The sequence below is a fragment of the Labrus mixtus genome, chromosome 7 (genome assembly GCF_963584025.1).
Source record: "Labrus mixtus chromosome 7, fLabMix1.1, whole genome shotgun sequence".
NCBI lineage: Eukaryota > Metazoa > Chordata > Actinopteri > Labriformes > Labridae > Labrus > Labrus mixtus.
This window is the reverse complement of record NC_083618.1, coordinates 333,564-355,413: the sequence shown is the minus strand read 5'-3', so window position 1 is coordinate 355,413 and position 21,850 is coordinate 333,564. Positions and strand designations below refer to the sequence as shown.

The following is a 21,850-nucleotide window of genomic DNA, read 5'->3' as shown; positions in this document are numbered from 1 at the left end:
ATGACGCACTTGTTATAAAAGAGATGTTAAATCACCAAGCAATATGATTTGAACATGTTAAACCTCAGTGTAAGCCCCGAGGAAAATTGCTCATTTAGATCGCGACATCATTACACTACATCCAGTAAAGTAAACAGGAAACAAACTGGCCAGTTACCCAAAGGCAGGGAAACATGGAAAATGAGCATATATGCAAGAGTCATGGAAAGAAGAAAATGTAAATTTGTTCCTTATCCTCCACATAAAAACGAGAAACAATTTATCTTCATTTTCAGCTGAATATGAAAAAAGTCACCCAGACAAGAAAATATGGAGAACAATAAGCTGCCAACGAGTCTCGGGGGACTGAGGATCTATATGAAAGTATTGCTCATATAGCTGCGGCTGTGCTGGTGACAGGAGGGAGATGTATGAAGGCACCGAGGATGGTTCTGAGCGACGCCGTTATGTCACCATATTAATGTACAGCAAACAGGGAGCATCCGGGATTGCAGATCATTGCATGATTAAAACTGAAGTGACAAAGGATATAACACACGTACCATCTCACACACACACGCACACACACCAACGCATGCACACACAAGCATACAAACACACACAATGTGAGAAACATATCTGAGACAAATTTGACTTCCCACTCAATGTGCAAAGGTTCCAAGAAAATCCTATTTTTAGCACACAGCCTCTCCAATTAGTAGACATGTTCAAAAGCAGCACACCACAAGTACACACAGCCGCAATTCTATGTCTGATATTATCACTTCAATGGTTTCTGCCTCATAAAGCATAATGATGTGTGGAAAACAAACATATTACATAATAAACAATACTGATAATTGAATATACTGTATTCAAAACAAGTTTTTTTAAAAGGCTATTCCGCAACTCAACCGCTTCATTTGACGCGAGATAAATTAACAACTTTTGTTCAAAATCTATATGCACATTTAACTAACTCATTTTCTGCATCTACGTTACCAAATTCCAGTAAGTAACTCAGGACATTGTCTCTCAGTACAAGTTAATACAAGATGTAGGACAAAGCATTGTCAGAGAGCAACTATCAGATATCAACCAGGGTTACATGCAGTCCGTAGAGTCTGACCACATTCTGCCCAGAAAGTTCAGAAAACCCTGAATCTTCATACTAGTTTGACCTAGCCCATCCAAACCTTAGCAGGTATTAGCATTTCTGGAAGGCTTGCTTTCCATGTTGGTAGAGTCGTCGCCTCTCAACCGGAAGGTCGAGGGTTTGATCCCCAGCTGGGCAACATGTCCGATGTGTCCTTGGGCAAGACACTTAACCCTGAATTGCTCCCTCTGCTTCAGTGGTGGTGTATGAATGGATTAGTTACTTCTGATGGATGATACTACACAGCGATCACTACCATCAGTGTGTGAATGTGTAGGTGTGACCTGCAGTGTAAAAAGCACTTTGAGTAGTCAGAAGACTAGAAAAGCGCTTTATAAGCTCAAGTCCATTTACCATTTAAACAGTCCTACGTGTTTCTAACAGCTTAAAAAATAGCAAAATGGGGCACTGAAATTCTTGAATTTACAGTATTTATGTCCACAAGTGAGACAATAGGCTAGAGGACTGAAATTCCTGAACTTAGCAAAGAAAAAGACATTCTCTCACCTGTCCCTTTTACATGGAGAATAATCTCTTCAGGGCTATTATCAACAGGATGACACATTACAACAGCGAATAACACTTATAAAATACATGAAGATATGTTGTCTTTGAAGGCAGACTTGAAAAAGCCCATTTTTAGTCCAAGCTGTTTTATTAGTATAGTATACCTGTGTCTCATGTTCTCATTGTGTCTTCACTGTGAGTGAAACACAGCTCACTGGTGTCCTGCTGTAAAGTGTTTCTTCAGGCCTGAACTCAGTATGTGAGTTACATACCAAAGGTCACACATAAGTAAGGTCTTTTACCTGCTTTTTGTAACATAACAATGAGTAAGGTCTTTTACCTGCTTCTTGTAACATAACAATAAGTAAGGTCTTTTACCTGCTTTTTGTAACATAACAATGAGTAAGGTCTTTTACCTGCTTCTTGTAAAGTGTCTCGAGATAACACTTGTTATGAGTTGATGCTATACAAATAAAAATTGATTGATTGATTGACATATAGGAAGCCATAAATAAATAGACACATTATAACGGAGAGGAGGAGGCTGATGTCTAACCGTCTAGAAGTCTACATTGCAGAACACAGCCTTCACTCCTCTGCTCATGCGGTATTCTTCATTGCACTCGGATGCATCCCATCAGCTCCTGCCATGCTGCTCAGTAAACCGTTCAGCGCCATGAAGACTGTTGTGTTATTTCACACCCGGCCCAGCTCTGCCTCGTCCCTCTGAGTGACAGCTTCATGAATGGCATTAATAAATTGAATCACCCTGTTAGCTGTCTTCACCCGAGTACACACAGCAACAAGCACTCAGTCCCCATTTGTGAGCGACCTACGGTCAGACGTTTGTCTTAAACATTTGATCAACTGTAAAATGCCCACACCCCGTTCATTTCTCATTACACTGCTGCCAAAATATGGCATCAGAAGAAGTCATTTTAAGCATATTGTAGTTATCATCAGCATCCTAAATATCGAACGCGCAGCCTACAGGTTTTTGGGATGCTTGTTTTACCCTTATAGGTGCTGGACCGGATATAATAACAATAAGTTTAATCACTGGGCTCTGTGCACGCTCGCGGGGCTGTTCAGATCACGCTTTAACTTTCTCTGGCTGTAACATTAACCTGTCCTCCTGATGCTTTCAGCCCCTGCAGACAAACAAGGAAATTAAGAGTGGACATGGGAGGAGGAATCCAGCCAATAACAGCGGTTGAAATAGTAAGAGGAGATCCAAGAGGGAGGAGGGCAGAGGGTGTGGGGAGGTGTATGACTTAGACTACTGATCCATAACCTGTGGCATGTTGAATGCTAAATATCACATGTGCCCCTCAGATAGAAAGCTCTCCCCTCTCGCGCACCATTTCCCACAGCTAGATGATTTAATGTCAGTGTCACAGAATTGATTGTGATTATCTTTATTGGCGCTCTTCTTTACATATTAATTGGATGTGATCCTTGGGCTTATTCCTGCCAAACGCCGTTCTTGGTGTATTTTAAGATTTGATTTGATTCATATTCACTGTGAAACCAAAGATTTAAGCTATGAGAGGAACATTCAAATAACAGTGGAGTTAAAGAAACAAACAACTCATAATGGATTTATTCTGTGTCACCATAACTGACTATAAGCGACACCTTATCAAAATTCAGTGATAAAATAACTCAAATGATTTGTAACAATATTCCAGTATTGATCATTCACAGTCATTATTGAGGTCATTATGGTGTGATGAAGAAAGGTGTTCTCACGTGATTTCAGGGCAGGGTGAGACAGTTTACAGATGTGCTATGAGATCAGTCTGTGCCTGAATTGCTGTCATGAATACAGTTGAATAATTTAACAAATCCAACCCTGACACGGATCAGTCTGATATCTGTCCAGTTTGAGTCTGATATTGGTCTGATGCAAACTGATTGGGTATAAGTACAGTAAGTCTGGGCTGATCAGTTCAATTCTACATGTGGTGCAATACTGCTGTTTATGTCAGCAGCAGCCTTTAAGCTTAAAGGAAGAAGGAGAGAGCACCTCTGTATGAGGCAGTCAAAGTTTCTGCTGTTTGGAAGTATTTCATGCTTACTTGGTTAACAAGTTCAATAGCTACTTTTACAAAGTAAGAGAAGCCATATTTAAGTCAAGCCTGGAGTGCCTTTTACATCAAAATATGATCTCAGTTCCTTCAACACAGTGGCATCAGTACTCGATGTCCGTCAATTCTCAAAGCCTAAGTATCTGTATGTACTGAGCGTTGGTGCATTCCTAATAAAGACGGTATGAATGCAATGCTGCTTCTGCTTCAACCATGGATGGAACTACAGTTTGTACCTATTTCATTCAAACTTAATCAAATTCTATTAACAAGGGCATTCAAATAAATACCACTCTCCTTGAACCTGTGCTAGTTGAGAAACTTGAGTGCATTGACGTCAAATGGAAAAATTACACTGGTTACACTGACGAGCTGAGCATGAGAACTCATGCTGCCCCTTTGAAAACAGGGAAGTTCATGAAGTTTCAAACTCATACCCAAATGTCTAAGAGGTAAATAAATAAATAAATAAAGTCATTCAGTTTGATAGAGACTCTAAACTGCTGCTGGCTGAAGCTCATTCTCACGCTTGCTGATACTTCAAGACAAGATTATTCCAAAGAAAAAAGTAGATCATATCACATCACATCGCATCATATCATTATTTTTCACTTTTCATTTTTTCGCTTCACATTGTATCGTATCCTATCGTATCGCATCATATTCTATCGTTTTGCATCGAATTATGTTGTATTTTATTTTTGTTGTATCACATCATGTGTTATTGTATCATATGGTGTCATGTTATTTACAACAGTTGAGTGTAGCATATGAAAGTTGAAGGATAAACTACAGGAACAATGTCCCTAATGGAACCAAATGAGAGATGTTAAATTAGATTGTTTTAGATGGCATCAATATCTCTGAATGATGTCAATAACCTAAAAAAACATACTCTCATGCATACATGAACTTGTTCCTCTATCATTAGTTTTCACGTTCCAAAGTCTTTGCCATCTTGAACAAAGTTGGCACAAATAAACAGACCCAGGTGTTTCTCTTTAGACACATCATTTGCACATATTTTCCACTTCATGCCATTTAGAGTCTGTCTGAATATCATTAAAGATCCATGAAGAGTGAAGAAATGCATAAACCATGATCGAAGCTGCTGCTGTCTGAATAAGCGATCTATAGGGGGCTGCACAGGTATGAGAGCTGTCAGTGTGATGCCACTGTGGGACCGGGTCTCAGGCATGCTAATGTGGCATTTGGGTTCAGAAGTGAATGTGACAGGAAATAATGGGAGCAGACAGGAGACAGACAGGACCCTTATTATCACTGTGATAACCAGCTCTTCCTTCCTCTCACCCATTTCATGAGGTCAATCAGAATTCAAACAGAGTTTAATCAATACACACATGCCCAACTTGTTTTGTGGTAATTAGCCTCTGAAGCTAAACTGATGAATAGGAAGAAAGAATGGATCGCAGCACAATTAGGACATAAAAAAGAAAAATCTTTGAAAACTTATTTCTGTAATAACAAAGAGCTTATCACAAGTTTTTTGTTTCTTCAAGATTTGCACTTTCCTGTGTTTTCATATTTTTCCTGTTTGTCATCAGTGTGTGGCTAATCTGTGTGTGTGTGTGTGTGTGTGTGTGTGTGTGTGTGTGTGTGTGTGACCATCAATCAGTGGTAGAAGTCATTCTGCTACTAATATTGATCACTGGGCTGTGGGTGTCTCCAGCCGTCTAACTTTGCTCCACCTCCTCATTCCCGCTCGGCCTGTTGGCACATTATTCCCAATCTGCAATTGCTGCCGTAATGCAGATTGCATTAGCTGCTGAGTGATCAAATTAGGCGCAGCACGCTTTCCCGCCTCCGCAATCAGTGGCACTTTCCGATAGAGACAACTACACGCTTACAATCAATTTGCTCCCCTAATCTAATCAAGCAGCTCACACACAGCTCTTTGCCCTGTTTTATTTCTTGCACACTTGGTGACATGGAAAACATGAGCTCCGCAGTTAAACAGTGACACACACACACACATACATCCACAAACAAACACATACGCCCCCGACGCATGCTGACACAAATTGCACGCATACACAGGCTTAAACCCTATTGCCCCGCATTCATAGCCACACGTCTTCATGGACAGGCTTCACTTCATCCACAAATAAACAGATTTGCCTCCACCCTCTCCCAGGAGCTAGCCGCCTGCTTCTTAGGAAATCGGTTAAGATGTAAGGAAGCGCGCAGAGAGCATGCAGAGGATGATGTTGACACTGTCTCTTAATCAACACCATTCATGTTCAAAGCAAGCCTTTAGCAGCTCCACTAATAGGTGAGAGGGCTGTAAACACATCATTACTGTGCTCATTGTCACAGAAATGATGTTCACTGTTTAACACAGACTATTGAAATGAGCTACACTATGACATTTTTCTATATAAAAACCTGAAACCACAATGACACTAGAAGATTTTGTGTTAAGTGATCATAAGCAAGTTAATGCCCAAGACTTTTTAGAGATGTTTTAAATCAGATGTTTATGGGTTATCTAGCCATTTTATAAATTTTTAAATCAAGAAATCAGGTAAAGCAGATCTTTGTGTACACATACGCATACGTCATCTATCCTACTTATTCTAGCTTTAGCTCACATGAGCAGTTTCACCTTACAGCAGCACAGCTCAGTAAAAGAAGGATCCTAGAAAGCATAAATGAGCTGTTGGATTTGAACAAGATTTTTTATTATCAATCAAGAAACATAGTAAGTTTTTAGTACCACAAAACAACATTTTGTATTTCTCTCTAAGTTTTGGTGTGAATACTATTTAACCAGAAGTAGTTGAAAGTCATAAAATTCCATTTGAACATTTAAGATAATGAGACCTATGATCACCATCGACATGTATCAGAAATATCTCAATGACTTCAGTCTTTGATCGTTAATCAGAGCAAACACTCCACCACATGGATCTACAACATTCATCCCACGAGGAGAGAATAAACAGAATCAATATTTGCACCCATGAAGCATTTCTCCAGGCTCCGCACTACAAACCACTGATGTCTCATCTCTTTTAATTAGGGATGGCTCACCAGACATGTTGAACACATAGATTGTTCCCTCTGCAGCTGCAGGCTGATGCTGGTGAGAGTGGGACACAGTGCAGTGCACAGGGAGGTTAAAAAAAGAAAGAGGGGGCTGAAATCACATGCTGAGTTTAGACTGAAGAACCAAAGGTGTTTAAATGATATTAAGCACATCAAATATATATAAAGTCATTTTGCTTCAAGTTCAGACATAAATTGGTTTTCCATGTAGCTTACATGGACAGGAGAAAGATTTATGGATACTTGTGGTAAATGAAACACATTTCTGCTCCTGTTTGATCAAAAGTTAAAAAAAAAACCCTGAAGGTTAGGTGAACCAAACCTTTATGAGAAGGTGTGAATGTGCTTGTCTATATGTGTTAGAGCTAGGACTGAGAAATGACCTGGATGGGATGCTCTACACCTTTCACCACGTTCTGTATTTCAGATGTATTAACTTACTCCTTTCAGCCAACCACACCTTTGTTTTTTCGCAGCACAGCAATCCCAGGTGCATTTTATAGTCTCAATTATCACCCGCTGTCAGCAGTCACACCACCAATCAAAGACTTCTGACACTTCCTTCCGGTGCTTGACAGTATATTCATTTGAGTAGAGAGCGCAGTAAGAGAAATCTAAGGTTTTCTCCATAATGATCTTTAGCTAACAAGAGAGACAGATGAACACATAGATAAAGATATATTGATGCAAGTAGAACGCAGCCTCATTTCAGAACATGTTGCATTTAAACATCACCCAGCACAGTGCTATCACACGATTACCACTCTATTAACACAAACATCACACGCCCTGTCTCCTTCCATATTATTACTCCTTTCCTTATGCTGCAGGGATGAAAGTCTCCAAAGGCCATTGGTGTCTGTTTGGCTACTTTACATAAGCCGGCTACATAATGTGGCATTAACTGGGAGAATAAAACACCCAAACACCCAGAGAATGAGATCTGCAGCACAACAACATCAATAAAATCTGGAGACAAAAAAAAGCGTATCGTAGGAAATGTCAACAGCTGATCTCGTTTGACACCTCTGCTCCTGCTCTTCTTGTGAATCCAAAGCCAGAGAGGTTTGGATTAGTTTCTGTATGTTCCACCCAGAGGGGTCTTTCTCAGCAATCTGCCATCTATTTAATATTTGCTCACTCACAGAAGCGAGGGAGTGTGGCCTTTTCACTGCGGGACAGCCAGAGAGGCAGAGAGAGTAACAGAGGAAACTGTGGTCTATAGTACAATGTGCTTCTAAACCTGGAGGACAGGGCATTGTGTAAGATGGAGATCAAGGTATAACCATCAATGGTGCCAAAAATAAGACCATTGCTTTTCAGACCATTTTCAGAGTTCAGTTGAGGTTCTTGATAAATTGAAAGCCAGATAAATGTGTTTTTCAAGATCCTGCTGAGACACAAGTTTATTGTCTCCTTTAATCCTAGAAAATTCTGTCCAAATTTGTTATCATCTTTGTGTGGTTTTTTAAAAACCAGGCCTGAGTCCATATTGGACAGATTTCTAGCCCTTCTTGTTTTCTTCATTTCATAATTGATCCTCCTTGGCTCCTAAAACAACTACCTTTCTTAGTTTGACTGAAGAAAATGATGGCACATCCACTCATTGATTTGTTCAATGCATTCAGTGCTTTCATAGGGCCATGGTCCCCTGGTGACAATGTGTATGACACATTCATAATCCCCAACCAACTATCTGGAACTAACCTTGAGAACATCGGTAGCCTCCCAGAAATCAAAAACAAAAACTACAATAAACAGAGAAAAAGAATCAGTGGAGTACTGTAAATAAAGTAAATACTCTGTGTCCCTTGAAAGGCACTATATGCATTCTAAGTTGTTATGACATTTCATTTAAGAAATATTTGAGCATATGATGCAAGTAAAAACCAAAGCACTCAGGTGAGCCCACTTGGTGATGACAGCGATTATTTCACTGGCTAAAAAATATGTCCTTAAGGTGGCAAATGTTTTTATTTTGAAACCAGTTTGTAGTATCATACAATAACACACCATGTGCTTCGTTTCAAAGTTATGTATCCTGTTAAGAAACCTGTGCACAAAAAAATCTTCCTAACGTTGATTTCAAATATAGAGGATCTTAAGTTAGCATAATGTCTTGTAGCAGTATATCGGTGTGGGATTTTTTTTTTTATGCAAATGTATTTGACTCTCATGTTTTCCTCTCAGTTTCTGTGACTACACACATTCACGTCCACATTCTGTAGTCCTGTCTGTGGCTCTGCATGTGGAATTACCTCACAGTGAAAAAGAAACCTGTGCACAAGTCATTTTAGACCTTTGTCTGCTCAAATGAACTGTAGATAGCTGCAGTGCAGGGATAAATCGAATGCTATCCATACAGTTTACATATTTCCATACAAGGAAACTTTCACATTCAAGAAAATAAATAGGCTCATTCTTGCAAATTTGAAACAAAACAAAAATCCTTAAAAAAATCATAATTTGTTTTGGAGCCAGCTGGGGTCCGTCATGAGGACATTGCTGCTCTCCTACTTGTTTCTGTCTCCTGTACGCCCTCAGAGCAGCTCTCCCAGGTTGAAGCTGACTTTACCGCCTCATTGAACTCCTCTCAAGATGATGATGCAGAGATAAGCCTAATCTTTGCAGACTCACTTCCCCAAAGTCTGCAACTTTAAAAAGACAGATTGGGCCTGAGTTTGAGCATTCTTTGGAGAATTACTTATTAAAGGCCACAAACTTCTTTAAAGGTCAACATGTCTGAGCCGATTTAGCTGGATGTAACAAGCTTAAATCAAGTCAATAAACCTGACTGAGCTATCTGATGAACAAGCGACTTGACACCCAAATAAGATTTTGTGAAAGCGTGTGTGAGTTCAGAGGGTTATAGTGCCTCCAAAGTCGCATTTTTCCATCCAGATGGGCGATGACCAGATACCCTGGATGCAAAACGCTTCTGCCATCAAATTTCCTTATTTCTCAACACTCCCACTAAATCAGTCTCACATTCAAAAGGAGTGCATGCCCACACATTTCAGTTTCCTGAAACGAGTCAGAGTGCGACTCTTAATCTCACATATAAAGGACAGTGCTGATTAAAAGAAAAAAAAATAGTGCTGCATGTTTATTCATCACAGCTGTAATGAAAAGCACATTAAAAAATGTAAAAGAATTTTGGGCATGCTAAGACCTTGGCATGCACTTAAAATATCTGTGATTATGTTTGAAGCATGAACATACCATGTCTAAGTTAGGGTGTTGCCATAGCAACCATTATTCCCATATCCATGAGGGTGGGGCTAGGTGAATCACAAAAATAGTGTAAGGCTGATTTAACCCTTAAAAGGCATGCACTGTCAAAAATACAGATCAAAATACCTACAGGTCACAAACACAAGAGTGAAACACTGTCAGATTGTGCTCACAAGAAAGCATCTAATTGGCAGCGTGGTGTGCGACGCCCGGCTGGAGTTTCAGGGGGGGGGGTGAGTATCCCCGAGCCAGAGGGAAGCAGGAATCAATAAGAACAACACAAATGCTTCTGCCTGCTATCAACCTCACTTACTGCATCACAGGATTGTCACTTAGGCTGCAGAGCAACCTTACAAGACCAGCACAATGATTAAAGCCTTAGACTGCTTAAATGTTTACAACAAGGGCTGGAAAGGTGTAGGAGCTTATTTCTCATTCTGAGAAGAAAAAAAACACACACAAAGTGAATTGAAGTAAAAGCCAATGGGTGATAACCTAAACATGAAGGCGTGAGGGAACAGGAAACAGCGTGTTAGAATATCTGCCTAGAAGTAAATCCAAATTTAACTAGTTGTCTTAAAATCTTCAATGAAAAAAGTAAAATAAATTCTATGAGACTCCAAAATGTACTCAAAGTATCAAAAGTTTAAAAAGTACTCAGAAGATGATCTCATGACAAAAGCAGAGAAGAACCTCAAGAGAAGATGAGCTATTTGGATATAAATGACTTGTTTTTAATGACTGTCACAACCTTATTTAGGAGACGAAGACCAGAAAAGATTTTGCTTTCATTTTACACAACAGTGAGAAGAACGCAGAGTATTGACCAATAACATTTACTGACATTAGCAAACAGTCGAGTCAAACTTGTTGTCATTGGACCCTGAGTTTTCTAATTGGTCTTCCTACTTGACAGGCATCTGTTATTTACGACATACTTCATGTTACGGTAAAACAGCTATATAAAGTAACACAGCATCATTGTTACAGAGCTGGATCTTGTTGTTGGCTTATTAGTTTAAACAATAACATTAAGTTATGATAATAACTTCATGTTTATGAATCAAGTAATACAATTCTTAAAAAACGACTTCCTTAAAAAAAACTATCAGATGCTTTTAGTGCTGTATTTAACGTCTGACTTTCCACTTTCTTTTATTGGAAAAACTCTTTCTTGTCATAAAAAGCGTGAACATTTACATTGAACCTACTTCAATTATTTTCAGTCATGGACGCCTTAAAAGAATGCAGAAATCTTGCTCCCCGTAATGAGGTTGAACAGTGTGAGTTTTAAATGTAACCCAAGAACAAGGCTCTGGATGAAAAAGAGAAAGAACTGATTATTGAATTTGGAGCAATTCTCTGAAAGCCTGAGACAGCAAACAGATAAAGGAGGCATTGTAGGAAATGAAATTTGGGAAGATCCTAGTGTGAGCACAAAGGGCTTCAGCACATCATATCCCACTCGTGGCGGGGAAAAGTGATGAAACTGACATCAGCGTCACTGGGGTCTAAATATAGCATCAACAGCAGAGTGTTTCCTCTAAAGACTCTCAAACAGCAGAATGAAGGAGTAAGGAGGAATATTAAAAGTAAACATAGGATATGAAAAACTCCAGCTATGATGATCTCCTCAGGACTGTGGCTTTCTCTTATTTTAAGGTAATTATTGAGTGACCTCAAGAAACAAGAAGTGTAAGAGCTAACAAGAATGTAATGGAGGGAAGAATGCAATGACTAAATGAATAATAGAGAAGACGTGTTGCCCTCTCTACACACAGACACAAACACACAAAAGACAGCAGACATCCATCTCGTCAAAATCTTAATTTTCAGCCACTGAGAAACAAGCTCACTCACAAACACACACATCACTTTTGACTCCCGCTCTGCTTTCTACGCTTTGATGCCATCGCAGCCACAACCCCTGCCATCCTGCACCAGCCCACGCAGAAACCGCTGAACAGTGAGCAGTCTGCGCCCTGAGCCGAGGAGGCATTAAAGATGCAGAATCCTGACACGCCTCCCCCCCCCCCCCCAATCTCAATTTTTCTGTACAGGCAGCGAGATCACAATGCTGGAAAAAACGTGTTTGTAGGGACAGTGTAGTACAGTGTTAACCCTGATAGTGCTGATTTTATGGAAGAAAAAACTATGTGGACACACAATAATGCATTCGGGTAGGAACTGGAGCATATGGAGTTTGGAGGTTTACATGATGGCACTGCATGGACAGCAAAGAAAACAGTATGTGTTAAAAAGATTTTCAGTAATTATGTTAATTATATATACATATATATATATATATATATATATATAATTATATAATGTTGATCAATTACCAGGTGAGGTGGGAAAAACTCACCTTTTTTTTTTATTTCCCCGCTCACAGTGCCATGTGCAGAAACGCTGGTTTTTGATCTCCTAGATACCTCAAAGTGTGCTTAAGTAAGCCTCCAACTGTGTGCAGATATGCAGTTCTGCATCTACAGGCTTTCCTAGCTCTGACTGAGTTGAGGAAAAGTTGAATTTCGTTTCAAAAACGAAATATTCCTTCTAAGACCTGTTAAATGTCTCTTACGTCTATTGAAAACAGTTTCCATTCCAAATGAGAAGGAAAATAAATTCTATGAGCATATTGCATTACCGTCGTACAATGACACAGGTAGGAAAAGAAAAAAAAAAACAATCTGTGAAGAGTTTTTAGAATGATACTGGATTGATGATGAGATAGCCTTGTACCCAGGGAGCCTTTAAGAATCTATACTAGCTATGAGCCCAGAGCGTTCCCTGTGTGTGGTGTCAATGTGCCACAGAACAAAACCACAAAAAAAAGATTTGTTATCTGCATAACAAATTATTCCTCAAGCTGGGGCATGAACCCAGCTCTGTCAGTAAGATTACACAAAAGCAGGGAACGATATTCAGTTTAGCTGGAAACTAAAGGGAGTGAGTGGGAGGATTTCTTTTGCGTGATTTTAGGAGGAAAATAACTTTATAACCCTGTAACAACGGGTGGTGGAGGCACAGCTGTTTTACATGAGTGTCCTCATTCCCCCATCACGATCCTGCAGGTTGACTGACAGACAGCAGATATTTCATCAGAAGCACAAGGTTTGTTTGGAGACTGCAGTTTCTATCAGTGCAGAAACAAAGACAGAAGAGACTTATTTATATTCACACACAACTATTAAACCAGAGTGAATGGCATCATGGTTGTTGTTGTTGTTGTTGTTTACACAATGGATACACCTGAAATCAGCTCAGTTCCACTGGCTACCCCCCCCCCCCCCCCCCCAATCAGGCCATTGTATGAAATATTGATGCTGTGGACAAGGCAAAACACATTTTCTATATTTAATTCAACAAATAATAACATCAAAGAAGACGGAGAAGAGTGGCTGGTAAATAGAGCATGAGCGAAACGGAGGTGAGGAATCAACACTCACAACATCAAGGTGCCACTTATGATTTTAAAGAAAAGGGTGAAAACAGACATAGTAGTGACATCCATTAAACCAACAAATGACATATAAACTCAACCTCAACACAGTGGAAGACACTGTATCGTGTTTATTCTGATTATTAACTATACTGCAGTATAGTTTAGACTCACACCTGCTAGACAGTGCCTAAAATTCCTCTGATGATTGGCTCACAGCTAAATTGTATAGAATGTCTTATTAAAGTATAGTAACAGTTTGAATACTTCCATGCATTAGAATAGTGTAAACACTCTGATGACAAAGACAGACAAAGATGTTGTAGGGGGGATTACAGAACTACGTTTTCATTGATGTGGGACCTGTGAGGCAAACTGTAGAATATTCAGAGTGAAACATCTTAATGCTACCATGATGCTTTAAGCTTGATTCAGATAAATGGATTACTTGATGGAGTGATGCTATCTGTTTCTCATCTCATGTTGTACCCAGAGGGACTATCTGGAGTTTTGTTTGACATGCCACAGAAATACACCCCTCAAGTCATTGATGCTTTCACTCTGCACATCCTGAAAAGACGCTTTCTCAAACATCAAAGAGATTGGAGGAAATCCTTTAATACATTGTGACAACTACATCTTCATCCATCTTTCACCACAAGATGATGTAATCTCCAGTACTCACTGCTGACATTTAGACTCACATGAATATACATCTGCTGAGCACAAATTAACTAAAGGTCAAACATTCAACTGGTGAAACAAGTGAGTTGATAACCTCAGCTTATTAAGGGCACTGAAAAAATACACACATCAGGATTAAACTAAGTAAACACCTATCACCTACTTCAGATTTTTTTAAGCTCCAATTTTACCTCCCTGTGTGTGTGTGTGTGTGTGTGTGTGTGTGTGTGTGTGTGTGTGTGTGTGTGTGTGTGTGTGTGTGTGTGTGTGTGTGTGTGTGTGTGTGTGTGTATTAACTTACGTGTTGTGCATGGACAAGATAAGGAAAAGTAAGCTGGTGTGGAGAAGGAGCTATTGGAGCGGAGAGAAAGTGTTGGAGTGAAAAAGGGCAGTTCTCCACTTAACCTGCTCTCTGATATCTAAAGCTCTGTAGGAGTCCAGGTGGTGTACCAGAGTCTGTGAGAGAACACTTTCACACTGAAGTCCAGGCATGCGGCCAGATAGTAAGCCCACTTCAGCAGCCCGGCCTCCCCATCGTGCTGGCAGCACTATATGGCTTTGCATGGCTGAGAATTAAAAGACTTAAAGCTGGATGCAGTATTTTTATATGAACTATAATCAACTTACTGGAACCCAACTGTGTAAGCTAGTCATACAGATTTTGGTAACATTCCCAGTTTATATGATGTATTCTCTTGTTGTTTAGCAAAGACCTTTGGTGTATTCACAATGTAAATGTCTTGGTTCACTGTTCTCTGGTGTTCTGCTGCAGCATATTACAAGGAAAATGACACGCAAAATGAGCAACCATTTGCTGAAAATGAAGAAGAACGTAGCAGTCAGGCAGACAATGAAACAAACATGAAAAAGACCATTAACTGCAATTCAGTTATTTGGGTGGCTACTAAAGTGAATTGATCCCATTGCAAACAGATGTTTACAGCATGATTGAACATGGTGACTGACCGGTAGAAAAAAAATGTTTGACTCCCATTCATGACAATTCTAGGCGCCCTGCCCTACTAGGTCCATTTCTGAAGCGCAAGAGCAGCCTTGAGTAGCTGGACTTGGGGGTTCACAGAATCACAGGAGAACTACTGTACGAGATCATGCGGGGTTACTTTGCCTTTCCCAGGCTTTATTTGCTTTTCATTTGGTGCTCATTTTGTCATCATGTTGATAAAGTGATGAAATATATGATCAGGAGTCTGTATGTTGAATTTTTTTATTTTGAAATTCACCGGATGCTCTATGCGTTCACTTGTATGACTTCCTGTCCTGGGCGATCTGGTCTGTTTAGCCTGATGTTTGCTTGAGACTCGAGACAGACTGCGGTGTGTGCAGTGAAAACACAAGCAATGACTAGAAAGGCACCATCAACTCAGGAGTGTGCTGCACAGACTGAAGGCAGTGCACATGGATCCTTCAGAAACCGCCAAATCATCTAACAATCAACTTAACTGTGAATGAGATTACTGAGTTAGCAAAAAAATAAAGAGGTACGTTTACTTCCATTTAAACTCTAAAACAGTTATTTACCTCTGGCATGGAGAGGTGGGGTGATCAGAAACATTAGTGAGCTTGGTCCATGGGTTCTGTGATCTGAAAGCTTTTCGAGCCAAGGAGTTGTCTTCATATGAATAAAAGGAACACATTGAACACTATATCCACTTGTCCTTATATATCCAAGCATTAAGGTGCCTGAATGCACTGAGTATTGGACTCCCAATAGGTCGCTAAATATGTTAGCAAACATCTACTGACACATACCTACAAAACCTATAACTACTTTAAAGATAAAAAATCATTTCTGAATGTTAAACTTTCTGCCGGTTACCACAAACAGTCAAACAAGTGCATGAGACCCCAGCTTGTGTTTTCCAAAGATTAGCAGAAGCTTGCACAGTTAAATAGTTTAAATCTCCTGAATCTACAGTCGAAACTGAGTACAAAGCTACGTCACACCAGTGCCACCCTCCTTTCAAAGCCCCTGATTCTACAACCGACTCAATTAATCATACATACAGTACATAGGCACACATTCTAACACATTCACATACCACCCTCTAACCAAGCCTCTCCAACCCGTACTCCATTATTCATTGACCTTGCTGTAGCTGGTATGCATAGTGCACTTGCCACTCCACAACTCAAACTGTTATTAGACCATCTAGCTCCTTAACGAGCTGTCACAGGACTTAGGTCAACTGATGGACTGTGACAAGCCCTTCTTCCTCTTGCCCGACAATTATGAGGTAGTAAAACTGGGGCTTTATCTACAGTGACATGAGCTTTCCTGATAGACAGAAGCTGCCTGAAAGAAAAACACTGGCCATCATTATGTAACTGTGAGATCCTGAAAGGAAATACGGCAAAAAAATGTCCACAGAGGGATGTTATTCCTTCTCCTTGAGTCCATATAATCTGTGTCAGGGCACATGATAGAGTTTGTCCTGCACTCTGATGTGAGGTGTTACAGGATGCATCCAAGCTGGTAAACATTGATAAGCTAAGCTAGCCAGACTTTTTTTTCTTTGAGGATAAACAGTAGATCATGACTGATATTGTGGTAATTATATTGCTGTGTGTGTTCTTAAAAATCCCAGGCATTCTCACCAGATGACCTCCAATTGTTCACTGGTACCATCATGCAACTTGTTGACTTAAGGTAACTGTTTTGGTTCAACTAAAGTTAAATTGCTGGCTGCAGCATCAAAAACATGTGTGTGTGTTCTGGATGGGAAACCAGTGAAGGTTCATTTTCTTATTGCACTAGCAATGCCTACTGGTTGGTAAAGCTGTGTGGGTGCAAGATCGATATCAGGGTGTAATGCAAGACAGGTAAAAAAATCTATCGGGCAACGAAAACTATAAGAGAAGACGGATGGCAGGATTGAAACATATTAAGTTAAGTGTATTGAATATTAGACAATCCAAATAGGGAGGCAAAAGAAAGCCCTGATGATCACTTTTGAGCTCTTTCCTCTTCATCTACGCTTCATCTGGGCGGCTGTGGCTCAGTTGGTAGAGTCGCTGCCTCTCAACCGGAAAGTCGAGGGTTCGATCCCCAGCTGGGCAACATGTCCGATGTGTCCTTGGGCAAGACACTTTACCCCAAATTGCTCCCTCTGCTTCAGTGGTGGTGTATGAATGGGATTAGTTACTTCTGATGGATGATACTACACAGCGATCACTACCATCAGTGTGTGAATGGGTGGGTGTGACATGTGGTGTAAAAGCGCTTTGAGTAGTCGGAAGACTAGAAAAGCGCTATATAAGCTCAAGTCCATTTATCTGGTTGTCCTGTGATACTGGTGTTTTGTCAGTGATTGTGAGATCATCTTGTTAGTTACTGCTACAGCATCAACATTTCAACTGTATAACATTTCACCTGAATAAGCACCTGTACATACCTGGATCTTAGCTGAAAGGCAGCTACTGCTGACAACGTTACTGCTGTCACTCCCACAACAACGCTCACTACTGATAGTGCAATCAGACTCTGATTGTTGAATGGGTTTTCGCTCAGAAACTATGGTAAAATATTTTTTAAAACCACCGGTTCTCTGGCCAAAAGTCAACATTTAAAAAAAAAGGAAATCTCCAGAAACGACAAGGGAAAGAGACAAAGAGTAGGAAAACAGAAAGGAAGGTCCCAGCCACACTGGCAAGAGCTCTGGAGTTGACTTAAACTCGATGGATCTAAAAATGTCTCTCAATTGAACTCAATTCCAAAAGACTTCCACAATTGAATTAGAAAAAGGTTTTTAAATAACTGACTTTTGTATCAGATCAGTTCATTTTCATCCCAAAGCAAAATGTAAGGGTGCAGTCTAGTGACCCTGAACTTACAATGGTGGGGCTAGAGGTCTTGAAAAATTAACCCCATGTGAACCCCTGTTATCTGTAGCTACTGCATTTTTTCATTAAATTGAATTCATAACAAATATCTAATGATGTCATCAGTTCAAAAAGTTGCCAAAGAATACAGAAAACTGTGAGAAGGTCATGATGAAAGTCAACAACACAAACAAGCTACCTTTAGCATGGTTTTGATATGCTGGTAGATCTGGATAGGACTAATGAATACCTCCAATGGCGGGGTCATTGCGCCTTTACTTTTTATTGCTAAACCCAAAACAACAACAGATGGATGACTCAAAGCAGTCGAGCTCTACTGTTTGGCACTACATGCTGATGATGCACTGGGTTTGAGCAGGCAATTCAAACACTAGTTTACTGGTAAAACAGAAAAGGTGTAGCCATCAAACAGCCCTATTCCCACTGTTATGACCATGAGAAAGACAAAGGTGAAGGTCTACAGTGCATATTCTGTAGACATAATGGTGCTTTTCTGACTAGAAGGTGGGATCTTTTTACCTCAGAAGAGACAGAAGCTTAAATAAACAGATGGACAAACGTGCGAGCCAGAGTGTGCACACACTCACACACAAACACATTTGGAGGAGCATTATTCATGCAGTGCAATGCCCCTAAATGAATCCGTGTGTGTAAATGTCATCAGTAAATGTCAATAGCTTTTTGAGGCGTGTCCCGAGGACATGAAGCCAAGCATATGGGCCGCGGGACTCAAACCCACCTTCATTTCCGACCACTTCATCTATTCTTAATCTGCCCATGTGATGAATTAAACAACACATGAGCAAGGGTCTCTTTTAGAAGCGGGAGACAGAAAAGAGGACAGATATGATCAAAAGATGATTGCCACCCACTGAACAAAGGGATGTCAGGAGAGCAAAAGCATGTCTTACTTATGATGACGAAGGGGCATGAAACAAGTGATTACTACAGAAAGATCCTTACCTTTAGGTTTTACAGACGGATCCTTTTCTGACATGAACGTTCACAAATTGCAGCTTAAACAGGTTCAAGATTCAATGTTACTGAAAGAGCCTTGGGCCCTGTTCACAACTGGTATCACTCGCGTCCTAAGTGATCAGATCACAAGCACACAAAGATGGCATTGTGCATGGACATAGTGGCTCCTGGAAACCATGTGTTTGTGGACAGCACTGTTGCTCTCTAATGGTTATTTACACACCACAATGCATTTTTTGTTTAATCTGTTTCGATGCAATTAATTATAGGTTTCACTTAGGGAGTGCCATTTTGCAATTTTTCTTAAATTGGTTTCTTCCACATCAGTATAATGACAATAAAGCTTGGTATTCTTATTCTGGCCACATTTCGAGGTTATCTCTGACACGTTGGTCCACATTCATTTGACAGCTTGTGTACACACATGTTCCAGGCTACATTAATGCACCGCCAAGTCTGTGCATCCATAGAAACAATCTTCTTTCATTCATGTATTGTTTAATAACTCTGCTGTATTTAATGAATATCTTTTTGTTCTTCTTATTTCTCATGTTACACCAAACATGTGTAAACCCGGTTCATGCATTTTAGTGGACAAATCACACCCTGTAATTATTTAGTAAAGGGAGGATGCTTTTCATTTTTTTAAATATGGGATGATCCCATACAGATAAGGAAAGCAGGTTAAAGGCGTGACCCCACCAAGAGTTCAGAATAGTTGATCGTTATTGAGTGCAGTAAAGACACAAGCCTGTATAACGCAGATCTATTTGTTGGTTTTTTATTTGACTGTAAACAGCGACTCCAGCCTGTTGTGCCGTTCACACACTCACTGATAAACAATGGAATTTCCCCTCTCCCTCTTGCTCGTCCACATGAGCCCTCCCTCCCTCCCTCTCTCTCTCTTTCTCTCCATCTGCTGCAACTCCACAAAACACTTTTTGTATGAGTTAATGTTTTGAAAGGTTAATGAAGGAGAATGAGGCGATATGTTTATCTGATATAAAGCTGGGTAGGAGGAAAGGCAGGTCTGATCACAAATAGTCACGAGAGAAGCATGTGAAGATGTAAATGTGTGTGAACAGCAGTTCTTAGAGCTGTCCTGATTTGATCAGATCACCTTTGACACACTTTAATACCAGGTGTAAACAGCCTCTTAGGGTGCACCAATGTTTACATGCATCTCAACATTGTGAAAACAGTAGAAGTTGTCTTAACCTCGATGTAGGAAGAAAGTCTCGGGTAGACTCTGTACGGTCCCAGCACGTTGGACAGAGGTGTGGTGCAGGGGAAGCTGGTGGTCACAGCGTGGCTCACTTCAGGCACAGAAAACACTTTAAAGCCGTACTTCTGATACAGCTCCTGCAGCTCTTTATCTGGCTGCTCTTCACCCTCACACAGGACGCTGCCCACCACGTAGCGGCATTTCTCTGCTGGCCTCTGAGGGGACAGAAAGATGGAAGGAAAGGATATAAGTTAAACATCTACAAATTCAATTACCATGCATATCTATATGACCATAAAACACACAGCAATGTAGCGCCATCTGTTGGAAGAGCAATGGGATTTTTTCATATAGTTCTATTTTATATGAGAATTGGACAAATCATTCTTTAAATAAAATATCATAAAAAAGAGTTCTCTAAAGCAAACAGGAAGTCCAAGAGGAAGGGACGACTAAAGAGGATGGAACTGGTGTGTCATTGGTATGGCAAATGCTGCAGCAGCACAAATGGCACATGTGAGAAATAAAAATAGAGTTGGTTTGATTTAAAGTGGAGGAGACGTTGCATCCTCACATAGTCTTTAGTGTCACTGCACGGGGGGGTTGCCTGCTGTGGTACACGTCAAACAGCCAGGTTACATATGTGGCAGCTCAAATTGTATCTGTGAGGAAAACAGTCGCTTCTTCTTACAACATGATGTTTTTAGAATATAATAATAAAAAGTATTTTATACCTTACACTTTGCATCTTAAAGGATTCTGAGGAATAAGTTACAGTAGGAGTTATTCGTATAATTCTACCTTTGAATATTTTTCTAATCATTCAGAAATCTTCATAATGTTAAGTTAAAGGTATTACAAAAAACGTGTACAATTGTGTTTTCAGAACAGCCGGAGGAACTTGCAGAGACTATCCATCTTGTCTATTTGACACATTAGACGAGCAGGCTCCGTCTCCTTTACTACAAAGCGTCTATTGAAGTGCCCTCATGTCTGCATGGAAATGAGACAGACAGAGAGTCGTAATCAACTCGCAAGTTGTCGGTCAGAAATATCTGACAGAGATTCTCCCACTCACATCTGTCTGCAGTCTGCCTGTAGAGCTTCAGATGGAGAGTGGGAGCTGTTGTTAAAGGAGCATGCTGCCCTTTTTTTTTTTTTTTTTGCACATTTTGATTTCAGTTTGCTTGATATCACATACTGCTTTACATTTCTGCAAACAGGTTTCTTCATCTTGTATTTTAGATATCCACGTACATTTTACAGAGGGATGATATGATTCCAATTATGATACCGAGACATGACTTCTGGTTGATTCTCAGTGTTAGTTAAAAAAACACAACTTATTATTGATATGGCTGACATTTTGCTAGCTTTACTTAACATGAAAGTAGTTATGAATTTGCTGTTGATGTTTAGGGGTATAGCAAATGATGGTATGAGATGGTTCATTGCCCGGTGTACTTGCTGATAACGTAATCTAAGCTATACTGTATTTCGTCATAGTGTGTACAATAGTATAGTCTGTGATTTTTACTAAAGAGATAAAACCCAAAAAACCCTGCTGTGGTCTTTTAAGACTTGCTGCTGGTTTGTGCTCTGTGACAGTGGCGGTCTGTGGAGGG

General features: G+C 40.1%; 1 protein-coding gene across 1 annotated transcript in view; it reads right to left on the bottom strand.

The window, feature by feature from the left end:
• Positions 1 to 21,850, bottom strand: part of tex264a (testis expressed 264, ER-phagy receptor a) — a 62,421-nt gene that overhangs the window by 28,312 nt on the left and 12,259 nt on the right. Inside the window, exon 2 of the mRNA XM_061041906.1 lies at positions 20,219 to 20,440. Coding sequence (XP_060897889.1) covers positions 20,219 to 20,440 — 222 coding nt within the window. The remainder of the gene's footprint in view (positions 1 to 20,218; positions 20,441 to 21,850) is intronic.